This window comes from Populus nigra, chromosome 2 (assembly GCF_951802175.1).
Source record: "Populus nigra chromosome 2, ddPopNigr1.1, whole genome shotgun sequence".
Classification (NCBI taxonomy): Eukaryota; Viridiplantae; Streptophyta; class Magnoliopsida; order Malpighiales; family Salicaceae; genus Populus; species Populus nigra.
In genome coordinates, this window is record NC_084853.1 from 39875075 (window position 1) to 39889016 (window position 13942).

At 34.8% G+C, this 13942-nt stretch overlaps 2 protein-coding genes across 2 annotated transcripts; both read right to left on the bottom strand.

The window, feature by feature from the left end:
* Positions 1 to 2659: 2659 nt before the first annotated feature.
* LOC133681767 (uncharacterized) lies at positions 2660 to 3753 on the bottom strand. Its single transcript, XM_062104898.1, has 2 exons — positions 3236 to 3753; positions 2660 to 3137 (listed from the first exon to the last, which is right to left on the bottom strand). The coding sequence occupies exons 1-2, from the start codon at positions 3569 to 3571 to the stop codon at positions 2865 to 2867; spliced, it is 609 nt and encodes a 202-aa protein (XP_061960882.1). The 5' UTR covers positions 3572 to 3753; the 3' UTR covers positions 2660 to 2864.
* Positions 3754 to 4413: 660 nt separating this feature from the next.
* Positions 4414 to 10556, bottom strand: LOC133682305 (auxin response factor 4-like). The gene is made up of 14 exons (XM_062105588.1): positions 9784 to 10556; positions 9453 to 9565; positions 9017 to 9112; positions 8801 to 8857; positions 8374 to 8532; positions 8007 to 8091; positions 7523 to 7613; positions 7059 to 7223; positions 6817 to 6936; positions 6474 to 6558; positions 6209 to 6380; positions 5433 to 6070; positions 5005 to 5195; positions 4414 to 4799 (listed from the first exon to the last, which is right to left on the bottom strand). Exons 1-14 carry the CDS (start codon positions 9896 to 9898, stop codon positions 4703 to 4705), a joined length of 2184 nt encoding a protein of 727 aa, XP_061961572.1. The 5' UTR covers positions 9899 to 10556; the 3' UTR covers positions 4414 to 4702.
* Between the last annotated feature and the right edge of the window lie 3386 nt (positions 10557 to 13942).

Consider the following 13942-nt stretch of genomic DNA (forward strand, 5'->3'; position numbering starts at 1 on the left):
AATATAATAATATATATTATTAAATAATTTATTTATTTAAATTAAAAATATTAAATAATAGAAAATTTTAAAATGTTTTGCAGACCAGGTCCCTGCTTACCACCCCTGACTCCGCCCCTGGACAACGGATACCTAGGTCAATCATGTGTTGTAAAGGAGCCCACTATACTCTTGTTTTAATAATGCCATCACCAACGGCAACTAAAAGGTTGTCAGCCCTCTTTCTCTACCGCCTCTTCACAGATAATCATTGATTAACATGCCGAGCAGGAGCCATTAGCTTTCTTAAGAATGGTAAGGGGATTCATTTCATGTTCGTTTTACATCGAAACGTTAGGATCCACTTAAGTTTCAACCGATCGTCGGAGCAGGGGCGGGGAAGGAAAGTCCAACTCTTACTGCTAGCGAAACCGGCCCTCTATGAGGGTCTATCCTCCAGCCTCAGCACAGGTCTTGGAGCTCAGTTTGTCCATATCACAAGACCTTTCATTGGTTGAACATGTGCTCGGGTTACAGAAAAGCACTATTACAGAAACCAATAACAGAAAATAACAGAAAAATGTTTACAAAAATAGTGGCACTGATGGGTGGGAGGAAGGGAGGGATGGAGGGGGTGAGGGAGGGAGATGTTATTAGAAAAAACATGATCATATCTGCTATCAAACTGATTTAGTAAATGATGGAGCTTCTAGGGAACAAGTTGATGACGTTCAGCTCTTCCAATTGTGCACTCCCCTCAATCCAGTGATGCAGATAGTCAAAAGTAATAGCAAAATCAATGCTTAGTCGATTAGCACATTAGCATAACGACTTCAATGAACTGCTACTAGTTTATTACCCTTGTTAACTTTCAAAAAGAAGAAAGATTGTAAGTTCATGAAATTAATTAACTTTCCTTTCTTACAATTATCCTGAAGTCATTTTTTCCCGTTCTAAACCACTAGAATAATCTCCCAAAAAAAAGTTTATGCAACAGTTTATCTAAAGAAGGGAAAAAACACACACGAAGTTATTCGGTGACTAATAACAACGTTTAGATGATTTTCGGCTCTGGTCTAGCTTCCTTAATTATATACATCAGGACTATCAGCACTAAACATCAACCATGAACGATTCCAAGTTTGTGGGAGTCTATCCTAATCCTAGGATTCAACATTTGTTGCTGGCGTGCACTCAGATGGCGTGCCCAATACCATTCTTTTTTTCCATGGAATAGAGGTTTACAGAGAATAACACACATGGGGGAATCCCCCTATTGTTCCCAAAAGTATCATTACCAAGTTTGAGAGAATAGGATGAAGCAACATGTATGAACACTACAGATCAGAGTTACCAGGATCATGCTAGCCCTGAAACCGTGATCCAGATCATGCTTCCGGATTCATGGTACATTTGCATTCCAGATCACCAAATGGACAACCTGACTTTCCATCATTCTTTGTTTAAGGGCATGTGGGGAATCGTGATGGCAGATTCCTATGAATTCTTTTTCTTGCCTTTTGAACTACCACAACACTTGGTTTATTGCCTTGGGTGTTGAAAAGGAATCATAAATATGCCCAATGATTTTCCAGTGTCAGATTCAACTCTTAGAAACAACCCAGATAGGTGGTTCAAAGCATATCATGATCCATACTAACCTACCAACTACGCCTATCCCAACATACCACAAGTTAATGTAAATGCATACCACGTACCTGAACTCATACCATAACCCCAAACATAAAGTATTCCTGGTAACACTGGTACAGACAGAATAGAATTCCCTAAATTCATTAGAAGCAACAACGTTTTAGAAGAAACCTTGGCACCAGGCAACCACCTCCACCACTTCCTCTATTTCCAAGTAGCAGGTTTTGTTTGCTAATCAGATCATCTTAGAAGTAGATGAATGATTATCATGGGAAAAACTGGTACTGACAAAGTTCAAGCGGAATGCATAATTTGGATTGGCTAGCACAAAATTGGTTAGAAACTTGACATTTATTTTCCTATCAGAGAAAACCAGGTGCAGCTTGTTGGGATAACATCATCAGGTAGACAAGAGCCATCTAGGGATATGGCTTAAGAGACACTTAGCTGCTATTGATCACCTTGAGAAACACTTTATCAGCTTTTAGATTTACAAATTTTATCTAATTGGAGGATGCTTAAGAAAACTAGGAGAAGTTGGTGCTGAACAAGGCATTTCAAGAGAACAATTGTACGGTAGGATGGGGGTGGCTTAAGCAAGTTGCATCTAAACCTTCATTTTTCTGCCTTTAAGATGGCCTTACATAGTCTCAGAGATCAAAAGGACAGCCCTGAACTAATAATTTGGAATTCCCAACCCCGTAACAGTTTTTGTTTCTCCTTCCTCACTTGACAAAACGCCCTATGCACACCATAGGACCGGCAGTGATTATTACTAAAACTCAAGCAAATGTAACACCAATGCCAGTTTAGATTCAGAGTTATCAATAACTTACAAATAAGCCGACGAATGCACCAATCAATACCTCAAGATAAGGGCCAAAGCATTATCATGGGAATTTTGGGGCAAAAGCATAAAATTTGACGCATGTAATAATTATTGTAGCTCTTAATTAGTCAAAGTTCAAAAAACCTTTTATTTGCTAGATATGAGAAATTGAGTCGACACAAAAACAACAAAATAGAGTTTTAAGATTCAAATCACAATCAATTGCAACTTAGAAATCGTAGTTCTTTCAAGTATAACATACTTTCCCATTCTATTTCTTCCTTTTGTGTATTTCTCTGCGGGAAGAGAGAGTGCCATTCCCATAGAAATGCAAAATCTAAAACGAAAGCGACAAATAGAACAAGCAATGGTGTCCTGCAAAACCGTTGGTATCTAAAAATACTCAGAAAGTTTTACCTTGAAGCTCTATCCGTTGGACAATCAAGTTCACAGCTGCATTAGCTGACGAAAATGCCCCATGAAAGCTTTCTTTATAGGAGATAGATTCCAAATTTCTAGCCATGTTCAACAAGATGACACCCAGGTCTGTTTGTTTCTCTAGCAACGACTTGTAGTATGATTGAGCAGCAACCTTACTGATCTCAACATTGGTTTCCTCGGGGCAGTACTCATCATCCAACCATTTATGCAGGGTAACCTTGAGCCACTGCGATTCCTGCACAACGTCAGATGGACATGATTCAAAACCCATTTACTATTCTTATTCTATCCCCGAAATTAAAAAAGAAAGAAAGAAAGAAAGCGGGTAACTACTTCCATGGCCTTGGAAGGGAGCAACCAATGAGTAGGGACCCTAAGGTCTTGAACAAGGGATTCTTCTTCTTCTTCTTCATCGCCATATTCTTGACTGTTTTGTGGGGTTGAAAAAGAAGACTGGCATCTTGTTATAACAACATCAGTGGGCGGTCGAAAAATTGGGGTTGAATTAGACAAGATTGGATAGTGAGAAGAAGCAACTAGTGTGCGAATTGGGAGGAGGGGGTTGCCATTGTTGATAACCGAGAAAGGAATATTATTGTAATTATTATTGATGGTTACATTCTGACATTTTGGTGGAGTGGATAAGGATGGCATTAAGGAGAGCCTCATTGGTTTACCTTTCTTCTTCTTCGTCTTGTTTTTATCAGAAGAAGAAGAAGAAGAAGAAGGCGGGACAACAAGGAAGGAAGGATTGGAGTTTCAAGGATGGCAGGAAAAGGAAACCGTGGATTCTGTCTGGATAAGGGATTGATTACTTTAACGCCTTCTGAACACAATTTTTTTTTTTTTTTGGAGGGGGGGGGGGGGATCCGTCAAGATTATTTTCTTTTCAACCCTCTTACTTTCTTGATATTTCACTGGCTGTATCAACTATCAATTGCCATTAGAAAAACCAGCACACTATTTCTTCCAACTGGTGTATAAATATCAGAGAGGTATCTTAATTACAAACTTCTTGGAGAAAGAAAAAAAATGAATGATTATGACTTTCCTCGGTTTTTTCAGAGAAGATCAATTATGTATGCGTGCATTTTCCTAAACTGAAATAGGCAGGCATGTGGTTATTGTGTGAAGCTCCTGGCAAGTTAGGGGTAAGATTTTTGTCAACTAACGCTGGCAAAATCTCAGGAAGCTAGTAGGAAAGGACTCGATCAACCATTAACAAGTAATTCTAATGTGCACAGATTTGGTCGAGGAGACGTAGAAATAGTACTTGAAGATCCATTACGTGTCCAAGACCTTTTGTTCTTCCTGGCATCTGTTAAACTGATGTGCCTTCCGACCAGGAGGAATGAAAATGAAACAACTCAATATGTTCAAAAGGGATCCTTATCATAAGTAGTGTTAGAATTCCCTCAAACAAGGCACTATCATCATACACTGGATATAAACCCTGTGCACTCACATGCAGTTAATCGGTGCATAACATTCTCACAGTAAGCATAGAGAGCTGTATCAACATCATTTCCAAGCATTACAGCAGCAGAAGCAGCAGAAACAAAGCCTTATCCCAAACTAGTCGGGTTTGGCCATACGGATCCTTTTCCAAGTATTCATTAAAAGAGAAAAGGAAAGAAAAAAACTAGTTTAGAGCATAAGTACTGCATTCAGATTTATTTGCATCAACATGATGCCACACACGTGTAATTCTTAAGATATAGTTCATTCTCATCTCTTCACACACACAAATCTATGAATGGAAGCCCATGAACACAAGGCACAAAGTGACCTGGTAAACAGTTAACCTGAAGGCGATGGATTTGGTGATAGTGGATTCAGTTTGCCAATGTCTTCCTTAGGACTGATGAAAATCCTTCGGACTGTCAATTGGAATTCCCTGCATTTTAAATAGCAGTAATACCAAATTAATTCACAGCTAACCATTACAAATTCAACATAAAGCAATGCAAATGAAATGCTAGTTCATTTCTTCTTGTTGTTCTTCTTTTTTCTTTTTCTTTTTCTTTTTCTTTTTCTTTTTCTTTTTCTTTTTTTTTTCTTTTTGAAGACTACACAAGCTGTTTAGAGCATTTGATACTTACTGCCACGGGCAATCTTTGATCTGCATCATGTCCCCTTCATTGTCGGAGTACACTACATACCACCCACTGGTCTCATCAATCAAACTTCCTTGGAAATCAAACATCAGGTCAAGCTCACAAATGAGTTCATTGTACCCATCCAATCGTGTGAGATCAACAGATCTTCCAGGTACAGTTCCATATTTGAGCACCTAAAAGAGAGACTACTATCTCAAATTTTAAATAAGAAAACAATCATCAGGGCACATATAGGGTGTGCCAAAGCAATTTCAAGAAAGGATGATGTAAAGGCGACTTGATAGGCCTTCCCCTACAAAAAAATGTTTTGCTAGCAGATGCTTTCATATGTGAAGCTCCTCTAAAAGTGCAACTTAAAAGTCTACTTCCAAAAACACACAAAAAAAATAAAAAAACAAACATCAGTTTACCTTTGTGCAACTCCGAATAGCTGCAGAGCAACAGTTCTTACATTGTTTTTCTGAATTAACACCTGATGTACTCTTTGATGGCTCTGAAACACTTGACTGAGATGTTACGGGAACATAATTGTGACTTTCATTCACAACAGAAGTGGTAACTTGTGATGAAGGGAGCTCCGGTGAATTACTTACTAAATTGACACCAAAAAGCATATACCTGTGTGGTGCAGCAAGTGGAACTTCATTTGCATGCTTCAGTTCAGAACCTCTCCATTTCTGAGACCCAGAATTGTGAGATACATTTGGAACTGACAAGCTTCTGCTTCCAACAGCATTATCATGGACTCGATAAGAGTTAAATGTGTAGTGCCGGCTATTAGGAATACCCAACCTTGCTATGTTTCCACCAGGAAATGATACTGTATTGCTGGGACATGGATAAATTGGGCCACGCATCCAAAATTGCAATTGATTGTCTCGTCCAATTGGTGAGCGGTTCCAATCAGGATTTCGAGGAGAAGTCAAATGTGGTACTGGAGGCTGTTTAAAGGCACCGAATTGATTAGCACTTGTGTCCCTATCTTCTTGACCTTGCAAGACCTCCACGAGGCTTTCATTTGCATGCTCATCTGAACCATGCAATAATCCTGATAGTAAAAAGAAATTTTGATCAGTCAGAGCATAAAATGAAGCAAACGCAAAATTTACTTCTAATTTTCTAAATTTAGGAGCAGTCATGAAGAGTTAAAAAAAGTAGAAAATTCCAAGGATAAATAAATACTGACCTTCCTTGACTGAGATAAGAAACCTGGGAAGTGATTTGTCTGCTATGCATTCCATCTTATGTAGGTGTAAAAGAGAAGCATGCTTCGTTCTTATAGGTTCTATGGGCTCGATGTTCCAGGGAGAGACACGTTCTTGATGCACGAATGGCTCTGAAGCAGCATCCCATTTTACCTGTAAGGGTTCGATGTTATTAAAATAGTATAACAAATGGAATCCATTCAAGAGGCTAAAAGGAGGGTTTAAATCATAGAAAAAAGCTTGTACCTTGAGAATTCTCCATTCTGAGTTGGGCCACCGAATGTGATCAACATCTTCAGTACCAACAACAGTGCCCTCAAATCTTTCAATCCTAAATGTACAGTGACTGCATGTGGTTAACAGATGATAAAGGGAAGAACGTGGCTATATTATATGCCAATAACTGTGTATTATTGTCATTTATTTGGTGTTATAGCATGTTAAACCACAGCAATAGTGGAAAGTTAAGCTGTTCTTCCAAATAGTGACCACAGATTACAGACATAAATGCCTTCAACAGTTGGCTAACACAGGAATTCAAAAATTTTCAAATGTGTTAAGAGTGTAATATGTTCCAAAGGTTTGGCACCTCTGTTCTGCGCATTCTTCTCCTTCAAACAGCATTCTGAATCTTGTCCCAGCAGAGTAATCAATTTCAGCTGACTTCATGTATTGATCATATGGAATGATAAATTCAGCAGGACTTGTCCTGAAAAAGGCATAAAAAGTTCCTTGCTCAAAACTTGAAAACATAGAGAGCCCATTACAATTGCTAGAGTCAATGACCTTTTTCCAAAGAACTTCAGAAGTCACCACATGACTATTACTCACCAAGGATGGAAGTAGATTGTAAACATGCTTCCAGTAGTAATGGCATGGGAAGCGCTGGAAAGTATGCCAAGTTGCATACTATGGGAAGATAAGACATTTGCTGATAGATTGTTCTCTAGCTTCATTGCTCGGCGGACCCCAACTCGAAGTTCTCCAGGTTCACCTCTGAAAACAAATATTGTTATTCATCTGACAAATCAAGAGATATCAATAAAACTTGAACATGTAACAGATTACAATTATTCTAAAATTAATATTTGATACATAACAGGACGGACTTATAGGCTAGAGACAGAAAAAAAATATCATGGTTAGTCACTAAAGACAATGTTTAGCAGATACATGAAAACACAAGTTATACAATGATAATTTAACAAACTTCATGCAGTAAATGTCAAATCCTTTAATACACACAACACCAGAGAGAGAGGAGGGAGGGGAGGGGGGGGGGAGAGGGAGATGACCGAAGGAAGATAAATGAATCCCCAGCAACGAGCCTTTTTGAAGACACAAATGTGCTCCAACCACTAGTAATTAAATGCCTCTTTGGTTGACCTACAATGATTCAGTCAAAAATAAAAAGATTAAAAATAATTATAGAGATACATTTGATGGAACTTGTAATTCATTGCGGACTACTAAGGAATTGGAGTGAGCATGTTGTCATTTAATTTTGACAATGAAATACATTTTTCTTTTCTTTTCCTTCAGCATTATTAGATTCAGAACTACATTTTCCAAGTAGAGATAGAAACGCCTCATCTTTATCATTTATGAACATGATAATATGGACATACGATAAAAAAGGCTATGCTTCATTTTTCACACACAATAAACGCACACGAATTATGAACATGCATATCCTTTAACACTATATTAAAGAATGGAAGTAGAGCTGAGTTATTTCGGGCCTAGATATTTCGAGATCTCTAGTTAAGTGGGAGTTACCCCTATAGATATGTTTAAAGCACCATTCAAACCCGTGCAAGTCTTTGGCAAGAAGTTCCTGCACTGGGGGTTGCTGAGACTTGTCCTGCACCACCAACTATAACATATGAATACAAAATCACCTTGTCCAAATAGTTCAACATAGGTTGACAAGGTACAGTTATTCAATAAGGGAATTGATTCGTCGTCTGCCTAATTCAAAGAAATTATCTAATTAAAATCATTGGGGTGAAAAATGAGTCAGAATGACAGCTCAACGGGCTCACAATGTTGTTATTGATTGCCACAATTGGAGAAACCAATCCAACAAGGTGGCAACTCTCACAGTACAAAGTACAGTTGCTAAGTAAATCACAAGGATACTAACCAGAGGAGGAAGGCACTGGTCAGCATGTCGCTTTGGAACAGAGAATCCACCATGTGTCTTTGTGTCAGATGGAGTAAGCTTCTTGGTGAAGGATCGTGCACAAGTTTTTCTATGCAAGGGAAGGGACTTTCCATCTTTGTTTGAGCTTAGCTCATCTTCCTGAAGGGAAACAGCGCATAAACATGGGTTGATAGATGAGGTAAATAACAAAAACATTAATAAATAAAATTTAAGAGAAAGATTCGGGTCATCTCCGTGGAATTTTAAGGGACAATTTTATCTTCTGACGACTAGAGTCCTGTATATTAATTGAAAAGAAAGATCTAGATGTATATAGATATACCCTCATCGAAAACATGAAATGAGTTCATTAATTTATAAACATAAAATATTGCAGATTAAATAACAATATCAGCAGCTAGCTAACCTCTGCTACTGGAAGCAAAGTTATGCGGGCAAACACCTCATCAGTTCCAGCTTCAGCCTGCAAGATCACGAAAAAACACTAAGAACACGAGAAAACTTTTTAACTTCACACAATACAACAAATTTTTAGCCTATCTATGATGAGTCTTGACCATGTAACCATATAAATCGTTCCAAATGGATGAAACAAACAAGCAATGCCATGAAAATGGAATACCTTAAGCTCAACATGGACAACCTTGCAGAGGATCTTGTAAGGTAAATCGTAGATGGGCATTTCCATCTTACCTTCTTCATTCATGCGCGCTGCAACCTGTAGCAGATTTCGGAACACAAAAATATAAACTCAAATGCTATGAGCAAACAAATTTAACAATTAGTTTTCTAAACTTGTTTCTGGGTATTCACAGACGAATTCAGCACCTTCTTGTAATGCATCATATGAACATTTTGGGAATCCAGTAAAAACAATCCTGTCTTGTTTCTTATAAATTCACACTCGATGACGGAACAATTCAAGGCAATAATTCTCGTATGAAACAAAATGGAGTAGAATCTTGTTTCTTCAACCATTGTAATGTGCAAAAGATTAGGAGATGGTTAAATTCAAGAAAGAAATTAAAGCAATGTTATTAAACGGTGGAAAGTGGAACCTGTTCCATGTGACCCTGAGGGAAGTAGAAAACCTTGTCACCAGCTCGCGGTACATAAACAAGAGGACCAGCACATGCATGCCACAGTTCTCTGTATAGATCATCTTTATTTTCTGAGACATCATGAATGTACAAAGATTAAAATAAATCAACAACGAAATTGAATTCGCGTATCCCAAAATATATAGAAAAAAAGACAGAAAAACATAAAACGTTCATGAACATAAAAGATAAATCAAGCTCTCTCTGTCTACAGAAAAAAGACCATCTAAATATGTCATCCTGTAATTAAAAAGAAGCGTAGAAAAGGAAATAATTAAAAAAAAAAGACCTCGGGGGTTGCGAGGAGGCAAGCCATTGTTGAAACATTTAGTGGTCTTGAGTACTCCAACCTCATGACTTCTTGACGTCTTTGCTTCACCAGCGACACTCCTCTTCTTACCCATCTCTCTCTTTCTCCTTTTTCTCCAAAAACAAGATTGACGCAAGTAAAAATGAGAAAGAGAAAAAAAGCCCTGTCCTCGCCCCTGCTTTTGACTGACTGACTGACAACGCAGTGTAGTAGTAGAAGACGAAAACAAAGTTTGCAGTCAGGTGTCCCGTGTCCACCTATGCAATGGCTATTGCGATGCTCTTCTTAAAAATTTTGATCCGTTTCCTCCACCACCGCCACGCCCTCGGTACGTAACAAGCTTTGGTCTGTTCAAAATGTTATGTAACGTTTTTGAAATTGAAGTGCTATGGGGGAGGGAGGAGTATCAGATGGGGATGCTGGCTGGTTGCACTACTGTTTCTACAATAAACCAGCTAAAACTGCTCTCTCTTCTTTCTTCTCTCTTTCTTTGTGAATGTGTGTGAGTGTGTTTCTCTGAACAACAGAGAAGAGAGTAGTGGTATGGTGCTATTTCTATTTCATCATGCTATTGAATATTGAGGCTAAAGCCATATGGGGTCAGTGTTTTTCTCATTTGTTTTCTGTGTTGGCGATTTTTGCTACTCTGCTGGCCGATTTCTTCGATGTGTGATTTGATTGCCCGCGTGCACCTTTCCCTTGCTTTTTTCCTCCTCTGCCATGGCAATCTCCGTCCTCCCTCATTCATATTTTCCTCCTTTTCTAGTCTTTGTCAGCTGCCACCGTGTCTCGCCCCATGTCTTTTATGGCAACTTCCGTCTGCTCCCCATGTCATTTACTTTTGTGCTGACTTCAATTCTTTCTTTCTTTTTCGGACATCGAAATTCGATATTGTTTGAATTTGTTTTATAGACCATGTTTCATGAAAATTTTAATTAAAGTTTTTTAACAAAAAGAAATTTAAAATTTTACCTCATGTAAAATAAGATTTTCTTATAATTTTATATAATAAAAAATTGAATAGTTATAAATGAACTTAAACAAAATAGCGTGGATTTATTTTTTAGGTTCAACATAGACTTGAAGGCAAGGGCATGAGTTTGCTTTTTGTTAATTTATTTTAGATTTGAATTTGAATTTATTATAAAATAAATTTTTAATTTATAAATAATTATTTTTTATAAGCACGTAGATATAAGGTTTGAACAGTAAATTATTTTCATCTTCCAAAATAATTTTTTCAAATGAAAAACGAAATAGATTTAAAGCTAAAAACTGATGAGTTTTTAATGGCAATTAAGGTTAAATGTCTATAGTTAATTCTAGTAGTTATCATAATCAATTCTTCATCATTTTTTGTTTCAAAAATTAGTATAAATAGCACATCTCTAGCCTTCCTCTTTTATGTTTTGCTTTTATTTTCTTTCTTTTTAAAGCTTAGGTTTCTATCCTTGTAAAGAGTTTTTTTAGTATATATTCATTTGTTTCATTGACTTTTAAAATAAATATATATTTTAAAAGTATGGTTGTTAGAATCTTGAGAGGTTTATTGATATCATTATTCTACACTAAAAAAACCTAACAACAAAGTTTTAGGGATAGAGAATCTATCATTATGATCTATCATTGACAACAACAACTTGTTATCTTTTGTGTTTCCGAGTTTCATTAACAATTAAGTATGCAAATTATTTTTATTTTAGTTTGTGTATATATATATATGATAATATGAGATCCTTTCTTGTTTTTTTCAAGCCAAATTTTTATCTATAAAATTGTGGTTGTTTTTTATAAAAAATCAAAATATCTTCAACTTAGAAAATGATTGTTCCAACCAATATTACTGTAACAACTACTACTTCAATAGAGAGGATTTTATCATCATCTACTTTGATGTATGGTAAAAGAAACCTAAAAAATTCATTAATTCAAACTTTAAAAATTAAGAATAAAATTTTTTGTTCAATTTAACCACCTTAAACTTTACAAGGTTCTTAAACAACTTTGCAGAACTTGGGATTTTGTTCCTGTAAAAAGTTGTTAGGTATACATTCAGTTTGTTTGTTGACTTTTTAAAGTAAGTGAATATTTTAAATATATAATTTTTGAAATTATAAGAGTCTTGTTGAGATCATTTATTTGCATAAAAAGAGAAAAAATAAAATTTTGAATACAAATAATCTATCGTTTACAGTAACTTATTAGTTTGCAATTTTCACTTATTTCGAAACTTTTGCATAATATATATAGAGTTAGTTTGGAAACATATAACAATTCCTGTTTTTTAAAATTTTAATTTTTTTATAAAAATTAATTTTTTAATATATTTTAAATAGTTTTGATAAACTTATCTTAAAAATAAAAAAAAATATTATTTTAATATATTTTAATATAAAAAATACTTTGAAAAACAACTACAAACACACTTTCAAACAAACCCGATCCTTTATTTAAACTTAGCTCAAAAACAACAATTTCAACTTTAACAATCTATAACATTTCTTATGTCCGTCAAGAAAAATCCAGAGCAAGAAAGTTACAGAGGACACCTCCTCTGTCTTCATGGCGTTGCTTTGATGGTCTTGGCTTTCTCGAGGAACACCGAGGAATTGCTTTCATGGAAGAAAGCAGATATTTTAACTATTCTCTTACCGTTCCCGTTGGAGCTACTAATTGAGACGAAGGATAGTTTTTTTTTGGCTTTGACTAATGACTTCTGCTTTACCCTACTTCATAAAAAGGACGGTCTCTCTCAAATATCTGTAGGTTTTTTTATATATATAAAAAAAACATTTAAACTACCTTAAGTATCTAGTTAATTTTTTTATAATATTTGTTTATTTTTTTTTATAAAAAACATTAAAATTATCTTAAAATGTCCTAAATAATTTATATATATATATATATATTATTTTTTATTAAAAAAATTAAACTATCAAGTATCTTAAAAAGATATGCTAATTATTTTTTTATTTTTTATAAAAAAATATTTAAACTACCCTTTAAGTATCATAAATAATATTTTTTTATAAATATTTTATATCCTTTAATTAAAAAATTCAACTATTATTGAGCTAGCCTAAATAAAAATCCTAATTAATTTTTTTATAGCTTATTTTAATAAAAAAATTAAACTATCCTTCAAGTAACTTAAATAAAAATCCTGGTTAATTTTTTTAATTTCTTATAACTCTTAGTTCCATAGGCCAAGTCAGATCCAAGAGAAATAGATATGGGGACCATGCTAAACCCAATAACTTTTCAAATAAAAAATAAAAAGATAACGCCTCCATAGTCCTCCAAATATCTATAATGTAGTTTATAATGTAAATATTTTATGTACACAGTACTAAAAGACAACGCTACATAGTTCTATGAACATCTATAGTGTGGTCTGCAATACAAACACTTTATATACACAGTACTAGCACAATAATTTCCCCACACGTTTTAAAGTATAATATAATACATTTTTAGGTATTATGAATTATTTTTTTGGAAGGAGTCCAATTTTTTCTAAACATGCCACGATTTCTTACCGGAAATGTTTTCAAATTTTTGTCTGAGTTTTTCGTTTTCAACAACTTATTTTCAAATTGTTTTCATCTAAAACCACATAACCATAAAAACATTAATAAATTCATTTTTAATCACAACACATTCTATAATTACTCCAAAAAAAATTCATTTCGTAAGAATTTATAAAATTTTCAATGGTCGAGTGAAAGGTAAAAAAAAACCAATTTTTTTTTAGTTTCTAAACATTTAAAATTTTATTTTTTGAACAACATATTTATTATTTATTAGAATTTACTTGAATTTTAATGGGTGATTTTATGAAATATTTTCAAAATTTTAATTAAAACCATGCTCTTTGCCGTTGAAAATCGATGCTACCCGACCATTAAGTTCCAGCACCAGGAGATTTAACAAATTGTATGGAAATTTATTATTATTTTTTATCGCAACTTGTTTTTTTAAATTGATAAAAAAAATTGAGTATTTTTTTTAAATGTTGTTTGGAATTATGGTAATTGTTGCTTTTTAAAGTGTTTTTAACTTTAAAAAATATCAAAATATTTTTGATATTAGCACATCAAAACTATCCAAAAATATTAAAAATTTTAATTTTAATAAA